Here is an 18,715-nt window from a genome sequence, read left to right as displayed (position 1 = left end):
GGTTATGTGTTCACAGCCAGCATTTCCACAGAGGTCCAGGTGAAGAAATGCCCTCAGGGCCCTCCTCTAACAGCAGAAGTGGGGAATGAGAGTCTGTCCCTCCGCTCTGCCATCACACCACCAAGCCCAGCCCCGCATTTCTCAAGGGTGTTGAAGCTTTCCACCTGAACTCCAGATCACAAGGTTTGAAGTGCTACCTTCTGAAAAGCACCCTAAAGCTGCTGAATCCTAGTCGCTGGATGTGGGAGAAGAGAGGTCCGAGGAACTGCTGCGCTAGACAGAAGAAAAGCCAGTTGTCTCTCTCCGAGAACAATTTTATTTCCAAAGGCTGTTAGGTAACTGGGACGCAAACACTGCTGCCCTTCCACCTCCATAGTGCTTGCACGTGACACCAGGCTGAGGGCAGAACGCTTCCAGCATCCATACGCTAACAAGCAGGAACATGCTTTGGGGCACGCTACAGCTACTGTGCCTACAAAATGGTTGATTTTTGGCTCAGGCTCCCCACCTATGCAAGTCTCAACTCTGTTACCACAACTCATCATCCTCCATCATTATACTAACTGCTTCCTTGGGCAGAAGAACAACGGACTTCTCACCAAGAGGGGAAACCAGTCATACAGACCCACCTGGCCTTACAAGATTAATCTTAAAAAATAGGCACTGACACAGATATGGGAGTCCTGGTGATTTACAGTAACATACTTGAGCAAATTAACTTGTTAAACAACCTCAGTAATGAAAGGGAGGTAAGGGAGCCAAACCCAACAGCCTCAGGAGTGCACAACCACCCTGATGCTAGGAGCAGGTATGCTCCAGGCAAGCCTGTTGCCCCCCGCCAGCGGTGCTACCCTGCCTTCGCCTGCTGCCTTCACACTTCACTGCGTCTTGAGGTATCAGGGCTCCCAGATAAGCTTAGTACATGGGAAGAAAAAGCGTGGCACCAGCTTTAAGGCTTTTCTGGAGAAGACATGAGAAAAGACTGTGCAGTGTCCTGTGCAGCTACCATTAAGAAAAATCCTGCTTAAGTTTTCACTTATCTCCTTAAATACAGAGAATTGTAAAAAAAAAAACCAACAACAAAAAAACCAACCAACCAACCAAACAAACAACCCAAGCTGTGTAGGTAATGTTTTCTGCAACACTACTGACATGTAACATGCACTTACTGAAACGCTATCATCTGCTGCAGACACACACTTGTGCCCCACCCTCGAGGCAGCTGTGAAGGTCCCTACCAGCTGGAGAGCAGAGGACAGAGTTATGCCAAGCAAAGGACATCTCCCAGTCTGCAGCACAGGCAGATAAAACTAAACACCCCATGAAGAACGATCTTCAGCAGGGTGGAGAATAGCCTCTTACAAACTCAACACATGGGAATATTACCTTTGCTCCTTCAAAACCAGTCTTAGTATTTCACTCTCAAACATATTCCAAATGCAGGGAAATCATGGAAGACGTACAAATGGGTTGGGTTAACACTTGGGTTACTTCTCCAACACCTACAGAGGCATCTTCTGCAACGTTACGGTGGATCTGTCTAGAGCTCTGGAAACATATACACATGCACAACTTCCAGCCCTCTGTTCAGTTCAGGAAGTCAAATTACACTGTCTCCAACGTCACACCAGACCAGTCAAAACCAGTGAGTTACTTTTACCGAAATCAGCTTGAAGACAATGGAGCTGATTTCCATACTTCCAAATCCTGGTCATGCAATGCCTCCACAGTCAGCAGCCGTTTATCCTCACACTATCGTGTGAACTGGGAAATGTGACCCTGTGTAAAGCCAAAGATTGGTGGACATAGTGATGTGTCTAAGACTGCACAAGGCCAAGCCGGGCACTGATGCCCACTCCTGGTGCATTTGCTACAGGACATCTCCACAGGGCATGACAGCTCTGAGACAAGAGGATCTTGCTGACTGGTCTTGGTATCACTGGGTAAAATATAAGCCTTTCCTTCAGTCTTGGCACTTCAGCAACACCAACCTGGATGAAGAGCTCCTGACAGTTTGGGAAATGCAAGAATTGAGATCATCAATACCTGCTTTTAAAAGCTACATGCCCTTCCCGATTTGGGATCTCCAGCCAGAGTAGCCTCCCCTCCCTCCCTAGGACCCCAATCCATTTCTGCAGTCCCTCCCAGCATGGCTGCATGCACTGTTGGCGCCAGGAAGTTTTCATTGGTTCTGCACTGATGGCAACGCACTGTGTATCTTGGTTGTCATTAACAGCAGCACTCAGCAGCAACACACAGACTAAACAAGCCAAGAGGGAAGTCTGCATCTTTGCAAAGTATTGCAAATTCAAATATATATATCTTCAGGTTCAGGTTCACAGACACATCAAGCTGTATAAAACTAACATACAGACTAACAGCAGCAATTCTGAGTTACATTTGCATCTTGACACATAAATGTTTTCAGTTGTGATGATCAAAACCTACAAGTTCCCAAACTCTTTCACCCTGGACACCCAAACTTGCCATGCTACAACAGTATGGGAGGAAAGTTACCTTCCAGCAGTTGCAGTCATCACTACATGAAAGCATAAAACATGTCACTGTCATACAGGCATGGCCAAATATTAACGGGCTTTTTTGGTTTGCATTTCTGAGGAGGTTTTTTTTGGTTTTTGTTTTTTTTGGGGGGGGTTGTTTTTTTAATTAATGTCTGTAACATATTCCTGTACCAGTCTTCTAAATCCGGTTTGTGCTGACTCTGTAGAAAGAGAAGTGCAGGGAATGGGGGAAGGAGGTTTGAAGAACTCTATTATTAATTAATACATACCAGACTGGCCATCAGTTGGAAATATATCTGTAAAAAAAAAAAAAGAAAAGAATCAGTATTGATTGCAGCTGGAGCAGGAATCATATTTAAAAGGTCCCTCCTCTCTTGATTTGTTTGCTTTAGCTAAACAGAGGAAGTATTTTCTTAGTATCCCAAGTTAAACATCAATCCAGCTTGGAACCCACCTCAATTCACCACTTGCGAGAAAGATTTTGAAGGAGACAGTGTTTACCTGAATGTATTGCTCTCAAACAACATTCTAAATTGGCTTCTAACAGACAGCCATGAGGAATGAAAAGCTCATTAAGATGTACAAGGATCCACACAATGAGCTCGTTGGTGGCACCCACATGCTCCCCCTGGCCAGCATTATCAAACGAAAACCTGCACAGAGAACATCCAACATGCTGACCTACTGGGAAGTGCAGGTGGCAGCCAAAGCAAAAGCAAAATGAGCATTTTCCTGATGGTTCTTGATTTTTGCAGCCACAAGGGACATCAACAGCTGTGCCTGGCTCCAACACAGCACCTACACCAGAGAACAGGCAGCCAGAAGCACGTATCCATCACCCAAAGAGATGCCCCGTGCCTTGGTATGTCACAAATCACCCCGGGGGAAACACTTTTGCCTTCGCCCTCCCCTTCCCATCTCAGGTGGCTCTGCCAGCAAGCACAGCCTGTTGCACAGAGCTGCTGGAGTCTGGAGGGTGTCAGATGCCGAAACGGATTACTCAACCTTCCCACCCTGCAAGTTCTTTCCAGTTAGAGGTATAGGTCCTCCTGAGGACCCTATTTATTGCTGGGAGAAAGATGTTCACTGAAGTAGCTGGGAAGGATCAGATGAAAGACTTGTTCTTTTGAGGAGCATACACAACAGCATGTGTGGAGAAACCCTGTTGATAAAGGCTCCCCAGGAAGCTATGAAAACAGCACTTTCAAGAGAGCAACACTGTTTTCTTCAAGGAACTTGGAAGAGAGGGAAGGGAGGCTGCCAGGAAGCCAAGGTCCTCCTAGGACAGGGGCAGGCCCCCGGCTCCTGCTTATCAGCTGCCCAAAACACACATTCAGCTGTAAAGTCACAAGAGTTGCGGCAAGGACTACCCCTTGGACAGGGCAATGCTCTCTGGCCCAGGCTCAACCAATGCAGAAACAGCAAAACCACGCCTCTACCAAAGAGCTCCTATTTATCTACCTTTAACAGTGCACCGTGTTCAAGGCGTCCTCAGGCAGGGATGCTTTCATCCCACATATAAGCAGCAGAAGCAAATGGTGTGGAGAAAAAAAAAAAAAATAAAATCAAAACTACCTCTGTAGTTATACAGGGTTATGGTCTGCGCTGAAGGCATGATCTCGGGGAAAAGCTAGCACATCCAGAGGCCTCCAAGCGCCAGCCTGGATCTTTTGCAGACTGCATGTTCTATCGCAACCCTCCACCAGCACGTCACCAAGGTACACCTAAACATTTTGTATTTCTGTCATGGTTGCTGACAAGATCAGGCTCCTACAACAGTGAGTAGAAACATTCTGTACTTGATCTAACAGGTCCCAAGAGGCAACTTCTGCATTTTCCTACTGGGCAACTCCCAGACAGCTTCTCCACAGAGGAACAAAGTAGAAACATTGGTTAATGCATATCCCACCTGTTTGGATCAGCTAGCTGTACCAGCTATTAGCAAAAAAACAAAATTAACAAATAATACTACTACAATGACTGAGAAAAGGAATTCCTTTGTGTCAGCCAAGAACTACAGGCCTTGGCAACCATTCCCACCACTATACCCCTGCCAGGTGCAGTTCTCCAGCTTGCATTCCTGCTAGCCTGTCCAACCAACTCTCCATCAAATGCACGGCGCAGCCTGGCCAGCCATCTGCGCAACCAACTATCCCCAAGAGGTCCAGGCTATCTCCTTCTAGAAACCAAAGCAACCCGACAGTGTATTTGCCACCACATTTTCTAAAAAAGCAGTGGAAGCTCCTCAGCTGCTCAGGTCAGTAGAAATCAAGGGCTGCACATGATGAGCAGGGGCAGACATTGCTCACACTCAGGGAGAGGTCTGCTAGTGCAACTCCTGTTGAGGAAGGACACTTGCCTCCAGTCCTCAGCCCTCTTGTCTGGGAGAGACGGCGCTTGTCATAACTCATTACACCTATGATTAACGCAGATTTGACTCCAAGCTCTCCAGAGCAGAAACCCAGAGTGCTGGGTTTGCAGGCAGCTTTCCCCACCGCTAAGAACAAGAACAGAGCAGTCTGTAGGACTTGCTCTTCTGAAAAATAGGATTGCTGGGAGGACATGCAGGAGGCAGGGCTGGTCAGGGAATGCCAGGCACAACGACCCTTTGGGACGCCTTCTTCTCTTGCAAGCACAAGGGACTAGATTAGAAATTAGCCTGCCAATTAAGGGCAGCACCTGAGGTGCCCAAGAGAAGTCTAAATCAGGCAGCGCCTTCTTTTCCCAAGAAAGCCACGGTGGGGAAGGAGGCAGGAATGTGTGCGGCTGACAGGGCAAAGATAAACCCCTGGGGCTGCTCTCCAAGGAGCCTGTCTAGCACACTGCAGGGCTGAGCCTGCCTGTCCAGGTCAGCTCCCTTCCCAGTGCTCCCAAGGTTAAAAATCAAACAAGGATCCAGGCACAGAGACCAGTCTGGTGTTTTGCTCAAGCACCCAACATGGAAAGCCAAAGACAGCAAACCAGCCCCACCAATTCCTCCCACCACACAGACCCGCTTTCCCAACTATTTTCCCCGCCAAGGCACCCCAATGCCCGGTATCCTGACACAGGCCAAATGCTGTGGAGGATGATGCTCTGCAGCTCTCCACCATCCGACCCACTACCTGCCCAGCAGTGGGCACTCCCCATGTGGGAGCCACAGACAGCTCTGCTCCTGCCTCCACCACACCTCCCAGCCAAATACAGCCTGCTGCACTGGGCGAATACAAAATAGTCCCCAGGCAGCCAAATGGGAAGGAGCAAGAAGTAAAAATATCGTGATGCAAGCAAGGAAGACCCATGAAATTCGGGCCCTGTGGTCCCACATTTCCATACCCTTCTTGCATTTGTTTCTCAGTGTGGGCCCAAAACCAGAAAGACCTGGAGTCTAAAGAGAAGGTCTATAATCACCACAGGAACCAGTGACCTCTTCATCACAGGGCCAGCCTCTGCCAAGCCAGGTATTTCCCAAGCCCTTTCATCCTCCTCAGCTCTGTACATTATTCATACGGAACTACAACATCTCAGAGGAAACCACGTTTCATGAATCTCCGTGTTATCAGCAAAGGGGGGTGGAGGAAGGAGCAAGCCGGAGGTCAAGAGGCATGTGGCAGGCGGCAGGATGTCAGGACAGGCGCGGAGCATCCCTTTCAGGATTGTCATGAGAGTGCAGATGAGATACAGGAGTGCTCACTCTGAACACAATACCCAGAGCTGCTGCACATAAAGCCCATGAGACATAACCAAATTGAGGGCACTCCTTCTTGAAGCAGTGCTGGGGGGTGGATACAGAATCCCAATTTTTGCCTGATGGTATTTTTAAACACAGAAGACCATATGCTAAAATGGGGCATTTAAAGAGAAAAGCTGATGCATCCACACACATACCCCCTCCCGAAGGGTTATCTGGCCACCACTGCTATTCAGGTATCTGGGACAGGTCCAGAAAGGCTACCCCATTTACGAGCACATATCTCCCCTCTGCTGCTCCCCCCGCTCACTGCAGAAGCGTGCTGCTAACTGGGCTCCTCAGCCAGCCACGCTTCAGTGCCGAATCCAAACCCCCTCACAGGAAGCCTGCCTTCTTCCTGCTCACCTGCCTTCTTCCTGCCCACCTGCCTTCTCCCTGCACGGTAGCTAGTCAGGCAGGGACCTCCACCACCCGCTGCCTGCCCCAGCCTCTCTGCCACCAGCACCTCTCTTCTGCCACGGATGCTGCTTCTTCCCAGCAGGGCCCGAGAGGCAGTAACTGAAGAGCAGCTCATTAGCCCTGACGCAAGAGAAACGCTGACTCGTTATTACAGCAACCCACAGCCGTAACTGCCGAGAGGGGCAGCACGGCCGCAGGCAGAGTGCCAGCAAGAACCAGATCCCCGCACCCTGACGCCTGCCACCAGCCCCCTGCAATTACCCTTCTGCTCTCCAAACTGGGGGAAAAATGACCTCCATCTGCTTTCTGTCACCTGCCGGTCACCAAAGCACGCTGACTGGTATCACTGCACCGTTGTGCGGAGCGAGGGCTGCTCCTCTGCACGCACAAGTATACACAACAACACACTCCTCAGCCGCTCCCAGCGGGACACAGGGCTCATCCACACTGCCACTGCTACAGGGAGAAGCCAGCTGATTTGTTCTGGCTTTTGACCCATTAAGTTGTAACTAAATCATCCTCCACATTTTGCAGACAAAAGACTCGGACGTCAGCAAAAAAATGACCTCTCCAAGGTCATGCGGGGACTCGGCAGCAGAGACGTGACCAGAACTTGGTCACAATGGCTCAAAAGCTGCAGGGCTGCACTGGCTGCCTGGGAGAGGGCTGGGGAAGGGAGATGCTAATGCATAGCAGGATCTCCGAGGATCTCTCCTCCTAACCTGACCTGCCGCCCAGCAGGGACGATTCAGTTCTGCTCCTCTGGCTATGCCAGCAATCCTCCCAGTGCAAACAGCACAGGCAGGGAGAAGGTCCAAATTACATAGTCCAGCATCTGCTGCAAAGAGACCAGTGCTGCTCAAATCCCTGCACCATCCCCAGGCTCAAATCTGTATCACCTGGCTCCCCCTCAGAGGCCAAGGTAGTGCCTGCACAGGTTCCCAAGACAGTTACAGGCCTCTTCAAAGCAATGCTCAGCGGAGAAGCGGGTGAGGTCTGCTAGGAAAAAGTAGCAAAGCAAGAAACCCCAAACCCAAAGATTAGCATGGACAATTACATCCCTCCTGAGATCTTGCTTGCTTCCTGCTCTCCTTCTTCATTACTTGCCAAGCAGGCTCAGGGAGGGTCCGGCTCTCAGCCACCCAGATCTTCCCAACCCTCCCCAGCTGCCAGGTCTGGGCAAACACCTCCCATATCTCTTAACAATGCTCAGCTACTGTAGTAAGTATATTTACCCCCTCAAAGAGAAGCTGTAGCTTGAGATGGGTAAAAGATCCAAACCAGATGGCTCAACCCTAACCTGATGTTGGTTAGGTCCTAAGACCAATAAGGTCTGTGCAAGATAAAAAAAACTGCAGAAGTGTTTATCAGCTCCCAAATCGCTTTCTCTGCAAGGGTATCCAGACCACCAACCCCCTAGTAAATGGTTTTCTGCTCTCCATCCAAGGGAGAGGCTTGTTTCCTTCTCACACACCCCCATCACCCACGCTAAGAGGCTGAAGAGCTGCAGCCAGTGTGAGCTCTGACACTTGATTTCCCACAAACCATGTGGAAACAAATGGTTGAAATACATTTTCAGTGTATAAACAACCATGGTTTTGGTGAAGCTCAGCTGCGGTGCCCCTGTAACTTCATGTAGTTGAAAAGGGATGAAGACTTCCAGCATCACCAAGCTGCAAGAGGAACACACCCGTGGGACAAAAAAAAACCCTACTCCAAAATCAGAGCATTAACTGAGTGAGATAGCTCCGTAGCTTTAACTTCACACCACACACTAAATTAGTACCTTAATGCTGACGTTCAGTCTCTTCCAGACAGAAGATGAGCAAAGCTGACCGAGCAGGGCTGCGACTCTGGCTGCAGTCACGGTCACCAGCACCGTGCCTGGCAAAAGCACCTTCCAGAGATCTGCTTGGAAAAGGGTCCAGGTCTTTTCTCCAAGCACTGGAGATACCAACAGGGTTCTGAAGAGTGCATCTGGTCAGCGTGACCAGAAAATACTTGAGATCTCTCCAAACAGACAGTCTTGCAAATGCAACGCTCACATATGCACAGGCACACGAGGAGTAACTGTAAGGTCACGGCTGTTTTTTCTCCCATCCACTTATCAGTGCTTGCACTGGAAAGAACAAACACTGGGTGCTCTCTGTCATTAACTCCTTCTCCCCCCATCTCCTAAATGGACAAGCAGCAAAGCGCTACTGCTCCAACCATAAGCCCTAACGTTCCTGTTCATGCATCTGATGAAAAGCTGTGGAGAAAGTACAAGGCACCTTAAAGATGCCCGATTACTGTTCCCATGAAGCAGCTGGTGACCCAGCTCTCCACATCCTTTAATTACCAGTAAGCCTCAAGTGACACCACTGGAAGTCTCCAGCCTTCCAGAAGACCAACCCAGTCTAGGCCCAATGATCACAGTCACCCTCCCCAAACTGTTCTTTAAGTTACTGGATATTGAACAGGCAGTAGAATTTCAGACACTGTCAAGCAAAATTAACACGTGTCAGGGACTCTTCCTGAAACACAGAAACCATTTTGGTGCGGCCTAGAAGCCAACTGGATCCCACGCTGTGGAAATCAATATAGGATGGCGTTTCCCTCTGACAGGGTCATCGCACGCTGCTCTACAACATGCTTTTCTAAGTGCACATCAAGGGCAGGCAGTCTCAGACACCACTGCAAAGCTTTGCCTAAAGACAGCTCAGTAAGCAGTGAGCAAGACACTACAGAGGAGAACCCATTACTGTAACAGAAATCCAGCATCTCCATGAAAGAAGATCCCCACACACACCTCCTCAAAAGCCCCAGTATTATGGATTTGCCCTGTAACATCAGGCAGGGATGCCATAAAACCCCAGGAATTGAAAACTGAGAGGCACTCTCCACCTTGGGGCTGTGGGTAGAGGGCCAAGCAGGGTGTCTGCAGGATACACAAGGCAGCACAGTGAAGACAGAATAATTAAATCTCTTAACTGAATCAGAAATCATCAGACTCACAGTCTTAGATGTTCCCCCCTCTGGTCCAGTCTATTTGATTGTTTTTAATCAAACACACAGCTTTTCCAAACTACATCCTTGCTTGGTTCCACTTCTCTGCTGTTATTTAGATAACTCCGATTTCAGTTCCAACTGAAGTCAAGAGGGTTGTCCACCTGTAATGTGCACCATCTCTTCCAAATCGTATTCACAGTTGCACTTATAGGTTTAATTTTAGATTTTAAAAACAAGGATCACTTACAGCAAATTCCTCCCCTACAGAGCATGCAAATGTCACTTCTGTCATTATCCAACTAAAAAGGGGGAGCTAGAAGAATTCACCCGAGTTTGGGAAGCCACAAGAAATCAGTCTCCTTTTTGTTCAGCTCAGTGCAGGACTGTCTGCAGTGGCAGAGGATTTCTGAGCACCCAGAAGATGCATTAGATCATATTAGGTATTCCCCCGAGCTCTCAAGGTTTAGCTGGGAAGTGAAATTTAATATGATTACAGCCAGCAAAGTCTCATGCTTTGTCATCTGAGCACATGGTGGAGACACCTCCATGATTCGCTTTCTGTCTGGTTGGGTGGGATCTCATGCACAAATATCCTATCACTTCCGTTTCAGTCAGAGTAAAACCTCCCAACAACATTTTTGGGATGCATTTCTCCACATTTCAGTATCTACTGCTACAGTCAAATAACTTCTCAGCATCATGCATACTGGTGTCACTCTTCACACTTAAATCTTTGCTTTGTTTTTTTTAACCTTTACTTGCCCCCTTGCACAGCCTTGTAGCTGACTTGCCAATGTGAGCCTGTCTGGAGATATACAGGTGGGGCAAAGTGCTTCAGTCACTCCTTTAAATGTCTCTTTTCATGCTTGATGAGGCCAAAAGCATTGCTATTTGTTATTATGGTTGAGTCGTTTATTTTCGGTAGGCTTGTTCTGGGAGGCTGGGAGAGCTGACATAAACAGACACTGCTCCCAAGCTATGCTGACTTTGTGGCTATTTAGAAGGGCTACAGTGAAGGTAAAAAATTATTGTAGTGAGAATCCTAAGTTTCTTGTGGGAATAAACTCAGTGCTTCTTTTGCAACACTTGATACAAAAAAAAAATGGAGTAACTGACTTTGGAGAAACTGAAGAAATTAATTTCCTATAGTCTGAAGTGAAGTGAATGTTCTTATAAATTCTCCCTATTTCATTCCATCACTAGCTTTATCATCTATACGTGTGCAAACCAGACAGTTTAGTAGCTCACATTCAGTAAAATGTCTCTCAATCACTCATTTGCACCACTGACCAGAGGCTTTCAAAAGCACAGTTATAAAGAGGAAAGAAAAAAAAATAAAAAGCAGAGTGAATTTAGTGTGAAGGCTGAATATGAATTACAAATAATCTGCGGAGGGACAGTGCTACCTACATATTTAGCAACATACCCACCTTCTGGCAGCACATACAAGTTACCAGGCAGGTTAAGACACCCATCTCCTCACACACCTTTTCTCTTACTTTCCCATCAACAAAACTCTACCCTTTCCTCATTTTTGTGGCTTTTCCAATTTCATACTTGTTTCCCCACATGTTTAGTCAGGAAAAACTCACCTCTTTTCTCAGTGTTTTAGACTTCTTCAAACCTAACATATCTAGCCCTGAAAATTCTCTGTTCTCTCCACACACACATCCAGCAGCCAAATCAAAAAAGTCAAATGACTACCAGGAAAGGAGAAGAGATAAGCAGCCCCGTGCACCCTCCCTCTTGCCGACGGATCCCTTCCAGCACGCAGCCATGACCTGCAGACTGCAGAGTCACTCTGCAGGAGTACGGCACACGCTGCCGCTCAGCTGGAAAAACGTGCTCAGCAGTGTGCTCAGGACGCACTCCGCTTCCTCCCACCAACCCCCCCAGTCTCTCAGGCTGCACCCCCATACCTGGGTAGGGAAGAATGGAGCAGCACTGGGCTCCCACCTGCACGCCGTCCCCCGTCGTCGTGTCGTCCCCCCCCAGGCTTATGCACCAGCACCCAACAGAAAGGACACACAGCACATTTCCACACACACCCCCGCCCCTGCCCCAGCTTTCCAGTCACGGTTTGACTCTGGCTTGTGTGTCAAGGACACGTGAGGTTCACAAGCCCCATCCAAGCACCCGTTTCTCCCTGTTGCCCCCTTGGCTATCACTCTCACCGTCACCAAGGGATTGCTGCAGAGCCTGCCAGCAACTGAGCAAGGATCACTGTGGAGCACCAGAGATGCTTCTCCTCCAGCACCTTCCTTGTGAGGCAGGGATGCCTCTCCTGGGCCCCAGCCGAGGCCAAGGCCACTTCAGGGAGCAAGTAAGGAGTGCAGAGAAGCACCTGCAGGCATGTGGCCAGGTCACAGGCCAGCTATGCCTGCTAAAGCAGCAGGTTGCAGACTGTTTGCAGCCACTTCAAGGGGTGCCCGGCAGGAAGCGAATGTGCTTCCCCAGGAGAGCAGGTCAGGGCAAGCTGCACCTGCCAGCACGTTGTGAGTGCCACGCACGCTTCAGAGGGAACCCGAAGGAAAGAAAGGGTGCCTGTGTCACCTCTGAGTGCCACCTGAACCAGACTGAGTGGCACTGACATGACCTGTGTCATACCAACAGCCACCTCCTTTGGCCATTTCTAAAGCAAATGGAGGCTTACGCCTGATCTGTCGTGCCAGAGCATCCAACCCAGCCAGGGCCACCACGGTCACCTCCCACACATCATCAAAGCCCCAAGCTATCCATCGCAGAGATCTCTACCAATCCTTCCAACTTGTGACCGTGTAAAGGAACAGGATGACTCAAACCCAAAAGAACAAAAATAAAAATCACAACCACCGCAGAGTACCGAAGCCTGCTGCACATTCCTGTACGGTGCTGCAACACATGGAAGTGTCAAGGCAAACTGCTGCTCTAAGTCAGCTTTGCTCCAGAAGGACACTGAAGGTAAACCACTGATAAGGCAGGTATTAAATCAGCCAGTGCACAGCTCTTCCTCCCTCTCTCCTTGTACGTCACAGCAGAATATCCACCGGCACATGTAGCTTTAATGCTGTAGGAAGAGCTCTTGATCCTGGCAAAATCCATAGCGAGTGTCACACCAAAGCTGGGCTGGACAACTTGCTAAGGATGGCTCCAGCAGCCCGATGCAGTACTGAAACCAGCAGAGCCACAACACGTCACACACCAATTCGTTCAGAAAAGGCAACCCACCCAGGCCTGCCCACAGAAGCCCCCCAGACTGTCACACACACACATGCTCTGACAGAAAAGTTCAGTTAGGAGGATCTTCTGGAAACCTGCAATTACAGGATGAGACTCTGTTTAGAAACATGTTGACACTTGACCACCATTTCCACAACCCTTCCCCAAAAAAACGTGCATCTTGCACAGTATTAGAATTGCCATCAGCAAACCTATTTTCACCAAATGCCTTCTGTCAGTTTTTATTCCATGGCTGCAGGACCTTCCCAAGCACACCCACTTCTCCTTTCAGCCAAGCAATCCAGACTGACCCTGACCTGGGACTCCCCCCAGAAAGAAGTCTGGTAATTGATTCATTCAAGGCCAAATTCAGTTCCCGTTTGTTCTGATCACAAATTATTGTTGCCTAAATACACAAGTAGCTGCTTTAAGTTCTCACAGCACTGCACTAACTTCTCTAAAGCCTTTCTTTCACCTTTCCTCTGACCTGCTCAAGTCACGCAGCTGTATCATTTGCTACTAGATATTCAGATTAGCGAGTTATTTCAATGCAAGGAGAAAAGTCTCCCAACTCCACTTAGAGATCGCTAACAAGGACCTGGACCTGCAGAATGAATCTGGAACTAAAGTGGGTCTCAAGCAAAGAAAGGGACAACTGCAGAGCTGGCCATGCCAGAGAACACCCAGAACTTTACCCAACCCCAGGAGATGACTTCCAGCCCATGCAAAGCTCTACCCAGACAGCACTACCACCATGAGAGATCCCAGCAGGTATCACCAAGGCTGCACCACCACCTTCTTCCCCAAGCTCTCTGTGCGCACAGCAAGCCAGGGATTTGACAGAGCCAGCAGCATGGAGACTTAAGCCCTTGGTAGGAAAGGAGGTTGCAGAGAGCTGGGGGATGAGCCTCTTTAACCAAGTAGTAAGCAACAAGAGGTAATGGCCTCCAGTTGTGCCAGGGAAGGTTTATACTAGATATCAGAAAGTATTTCTTTACAGAACGGGTTGTTGGGCGTTGGAATGGGCTGCCCAGGGAGGTGGTGGAGTCCCCATCCCTGGAGGTGTTTAAGAGTAGAGTCGACATAGCGCTGAGGGAACTGTCAGTGTTAGGTTAACGGTTGGACTAGATGATCTTCAAGGTCCTTTCCAACCTAGTTGATTCTGTGGAAATCAGCAGAAGTTCCAATGCCAAAATGATCAGAGGATAAATAACATTTTAAAGACCATAATGTAAATGCGTATCACGGTTGGGAATGAACTAAGCTCACCACTTCCAACTGGACTTATGGCAAGAGCAGAGCCAAAAGCCCTCCCAGCTCTCCTATGGGATATCTGCCAGATCTACAGTGAGGTCACTGTACCTCTGTTTACCTGGTTCCTGAGATGGGAGGAGAGCTCCTCCGAGAGGTGCACCACCATAAAGGACACCACAGACCTCTGGCAGTATTTAAGTGTATTTAAATTTTCATTAAGATTTTTTTTTTTAAAGCCTTGCTGTTTGCAGCTGTAGTAACTGTCAGGATTAAAACATTCAACCTGGTCTAGACAGCACAGCTTTTTACTAAAACGCACATTCCTTATTTAGCCAAACAAGCACTGCCACTGAGGTACTGACGGAGATACATTACAAAGTAGTTTCAAGTATGCAAAGAGCAACCTAACTCTACCCAAATCAGCATTTGGCATTCCCCTGAGGATAATTTCACACTATTCAAGCACAGCGAAAGGATCAGATCTCATAATCTGGAAGGGAGAGCAGAGCATTGCAGCCCCAGTGCCCCCATTCCCACCCCAGCTTTTTGCACCTTGTCTTCACATCTGACCCAAGCCTTTCTGCTTCCCAGTCCAGTGATCCCAGACACAACCCCGGTGGAAACCCTCATGGTACCACAGGTAATAAACAGCTTAAAAGAAGAGGTGTGAGGGTAAGGAGGTGGTCAGCGAGAACCCTCCAGCAACACTTCAGACCTGGAAATCTGGAACCGGAGGTCGCAGCAGAAGCAAGTGCTGAAGCCCAGGGCCAGTGAGTCAGCTCTCAGGAGCTGCGCTGCATTCCCCAGCCTTCCCGAAACAAACAGTGCAGAACAGGGCAAAGGTCCAGCACAAAGCTGAAGGGCAAAGGTATGCAGGGGAGGGAAAAACACTAAGCTTCACAGTTTTCTGGAGCAGCAAGTTCCAGTTACTCTCATCTTCCCCGACAAAACGGGAAGAGTTACTCAAACGTGAGTTGTAGGATCGGAACAAAACAGTATTTCAGAGAGGAAACTTGGGGTGGGGCGGGAGGACTCCTGCTGCGATAGCAGCTCTGTTGCAAGGAACAGCCAGGAGAGCTCCACAATTACATGCCACGACACAGCAAGAATTGCCCAACACTTTGGAAATAGGTGTGTGCAGCCCTACTGAGCTGGATACCCAAGCAGGCAGATGCGTGCATCTACTCTGAACGCAAAGAAATGCCAAAGGTAAAATAAGCTTCCCATACACCTTATCTCCTGTACTGGAGGCTGGTTTCAAGGAAAGCCCCATGGGGAGTTAGTCAGCAAAGGGTGAGAAGCTAATGAATCTTCCCCTGCCTTCTCCTCAGTACCAGTATTCTGGCATAAAGCAACACACACTCTCTCTGAACAATAGTCAGCTAACCTCTGGTGCTTGCTGCTAGCAACTAAGGTGTGCCTTCTGGAAAGCACTGCCTATCCGCCCAGTGCATTTGCCAAACGACAAGCAAGAAACTCTACTCAAGAAATTAAAACACCTCCTGCATCTTCATTAGGAAATACGCCGCTTTCTCCTGGCCGAGCATTTGCAACGAGAACGAAAACTGGCATTAAACTCAGTGCAGGCAAAGCTCAGCAATTGCAGTGCCAGTCATTAAAACATTCATGTTCTTTCTTCCAAGATGTAAATGGCTTTAAAAAATTAAGAAGTGCCAAGTGCCTTGATGCAACCTTTCTTGAAATAAATCCAGCAGGTTTTCAAAACGGGGTGCTGTTAACACCTGTCTGCACCAATGCTTGCATCAGCACCAGCCCTGGTGCAGGGCACACCGGAGGAGTACAGCATGTTCCAGAAGGTCGAGCTGTCTTAACTGCAAGCCACACTTCTGCTCTATAGAAGAATTTGAGAAAATACTTTGAATTTGGTTTATAGCCAAAAGTGCAAAGCTGGTTTTGCCAGAAAACATTTCCTTTGCTACTGCAGACACACACACTACCATCATGTCTTCACCAGTCAGGCTGCTGGCTGCATTTATTTACATGATAAGAAGAGCACGTACAATAACGAGGGGACAGTCACACAGACCTCATTACTAGATCATTAGAGAGTAAAAATGAGGCATCATTACCAGCTCTGCCAGCGTCCCTCACAAGCAGTAAGCCGTGTCAAGTACAAGCCTTGCCACACAGGACAGAACCATGCGTTATTCTCAGGGATCAAAGGATCCCCCCTGCTCTCCTGTACCCTGACTCTGAAACACACACGAATAGAACTGTAACACGCATCTTGTCAGGACACCAGGAAAATGTTCTGCTGTGCCAATCCAGCTGAACCTCAGCCTCTGCTTACAGCATCAGCAGTATCACTGTTGTCTAACTCGATCTAATGGTTGCTCCACGTACTGCCATGCCGTTGTTCTTTTGGGAGGAGGGGTTAAGCAGCAAGGAGAGGCTTTGCTTCAATAGTCCTCCTTCCTGAAAAAGCAGAAACATTGACTCAAACATCCTTTTACAGACCTCACTGCCACCCTCGAGCGTAAAAATGCTGCAGCAGGTAGGACACCAGCTTCTGAAGATAAATCCTAATCTGTCAAAAAAAGGACGTTCTTCAGTCCCTACCTCAGTCCCCCAAATGCAGTTAACTTTCCCAGCTGCAGTGAGTCAAACAGTTCAAAACAACCAGAGGTGCATTTGTTAAGCTCTTCCCTATCCATATTCTGACACAGACAACAGAAACTCACAAAGATCTTGAAGGAGGCTCTGTTTATTCTGGCGAGAGCTCAGAGCTTTTACTTTTATCAGCACCAGTTCCGACACAGACCATTAAAGAATGGGTGAACACCTAAAGAGTAGGTCTTGTCCATTAAATCTCTTCTACAGGTCCATAATTAATATAATTATTATAAAAAAATTAGGGCTTTCAAAGCCTGTAAAACAAGTCATAGAGGGATCCCTTTATCTTTACAGATCTGTCCTTGCTAGGCTCCTTGGTCTCCTCACGACCTCTGGCAGAATTAGGGCTGAAAACATTTAGTATCTCCAGAAGACAAGCACTGCTCTGGATCACTGCTGTATCGTGTGCCATGCTAAGCTCTGCTGAAAAGCCAAAGAACATCCAGCAGTGACTTTCCAGAGTTTAAAAGCCCTCAGTCTGGTTCCAGCATACAAAAGAGTCACTTTCCTTAGGCAAACCTCCTGGAGGTCACTTCAACAAGACAACTCACCACACCAGCACCACCTTCCACACAAACTCATGCTCCAGATCTTTTTTTGTAAGCATCTGCCAAAAGAAATCCTCCACCCAAAGCAGCAATGAACAGGAGCCTGCAAACTCTACAAGAAGGTACTTAGGTGAAGGGCCACCAGGCAAGGTCAGCTGCCAGCCTGCTTCTGTGGGAGTTTGCCAGCCATGTTTATTTTATACGTTTTCTCTTCTGCTAACAAACAAGCAGCAAAAGAAACAATGCCCCAAGAGAGGAGAGCCAAGCAGCAGTGTCTGGGGCATTGTGGGAATCAGTTGCTGCTGCCAAACATGCCAAAACACTACTGACCAATTCCATTATTTAAACACCTTTGGGACTACCAGGACAATTGTGCTGGGCCCAAAATTCTGAGTGGCATGGCATTAGTCCCTTGCCCTACCACAGGGTGGACATGCAGCCGACACACTCTCCCTCAAAAAGTCCTGTCAGGAGTTGCAAGGGCCCCCTCCTCATGCTGGGCAGCCTGTCTCGCTGGCTCCTGCCTCAGTTGCTTGCTCCGACGAGTCACCCACCTTTGCGACAGGCCTGGTAACGAATCTGGACACGCCTCAGACGTAAGCCCCAAACAGGAATGTTCAATCTTGTGGTTTTGCACCTTTTGGTTTATTTCTAGGGACTGTTACCTGAGGAGGTTGTGTGATTGAGTGAGGTTTCCACACAAAGGAGTGATGTGACCAGTTTTATGGCATGCCACAAGAGGCAAACGCAGACAGCCACGCTGTCCTGGATTTCATTAAGCTTTGCTTATGTTGATGCGTACAATGACAAACCACCAAACAACCCAAACGTGGACTTTTACCTGGCACAATTAACTTCTCCTCTATACTCCCCATTAAAGACGACAGCTTTCCAGATGGAAACTGCAGAGCTGTCCATCTTCCAAAGATCAATACCTCTGATGAATCATCATGCCAGGCAGTAAATTCTTGCAAAACACTAGCACACACAGGAATTGGGAATCTGATATCATATCTGGCAGTGTGGTTTTAGAGTTAACAGAGGCAGGCCGGAAAAAATTAAGTCTTTCCCAAACAAGATGCTTCGGGAAAACTTCTGCATTTTCCTCATGGCACCGACTGACTCGAAGCAGGTACGAGCGAAGCCCCGCTGGTAAAATCAGCCCCTATCCCAACTTCCGAGGAAATGGTGTTCTGCAATTTCAGCTTTTGCTGACGACAGCACCGGGTTACAAACGCGATTTGGACAGCGTCGCGCCGTCGCTACCGCTGGACGCTGCCCCTCCGCTTCCCCACGCGACTCCCTTTCGGGGACACCCCCACCCCCTCCTCACGCTTCGCTGCTGCCAGCCTCCATCCGCGGCTGCCAGCGTGCAGGGGCAGAGCCGCGCTGGGCCGCAGCCCCCGGCCCCGCCGCCATGAGTCGGCAGAGAAAGGCGG

At 48.6% G+C, this 18,715-nt stretch overlaps 1 protein-coding gene across 1 annotated transcript in view; it reads right to left on the bottom strand.

The window, feature by feature from the left end:
* Positions 1–18,292, bottom strand: part of LARP1 (La ribonucleoprotein domain family member 1) — a 41,802-nt gene extending 23,510 nt beyond the window's left edge. The window contains exons 1-2 of the mRNA XM_026858003.1: positions 18,118–18,292; positions 2,792–2,818 (exon numbers count right to left, since the gene is read on the bottom strand). Of these exons, the coding sequence (XP_026713804.1) occupies positions 2,792–2,818; positions 18,118–18,151 (61 nt within the window). The 5' untranslated portion in view covers positions 18,152–18,292. The remainder of the gene's footprint in view (positions 1–2,791; positions 2,819–18,117) is intronic.
* Positions 18,293–18,715: the final 423 nt, after the last annotated feature.

Source organism: Athene cunicularia (genome assembly GCF_003259725.1).
Source record: "Athene cunicularia isolate RWA chromosome 13 unlocalized genomic scaffold, athCun1 chr13_part1, whole genome shotgun sequence".
NCBI classification, from domain to species: domain Eukaryota; kingdom Metazoa; phylum Chordata; class Aves; order Strigiformes; family Strigidae; genus Athene; species Athene cunicularia.
The sequence above is the reverse complement of the archived record's forward strand: the minus strand, read 5'-3'. Positions and strand labels throughout refer to the sequence as shown.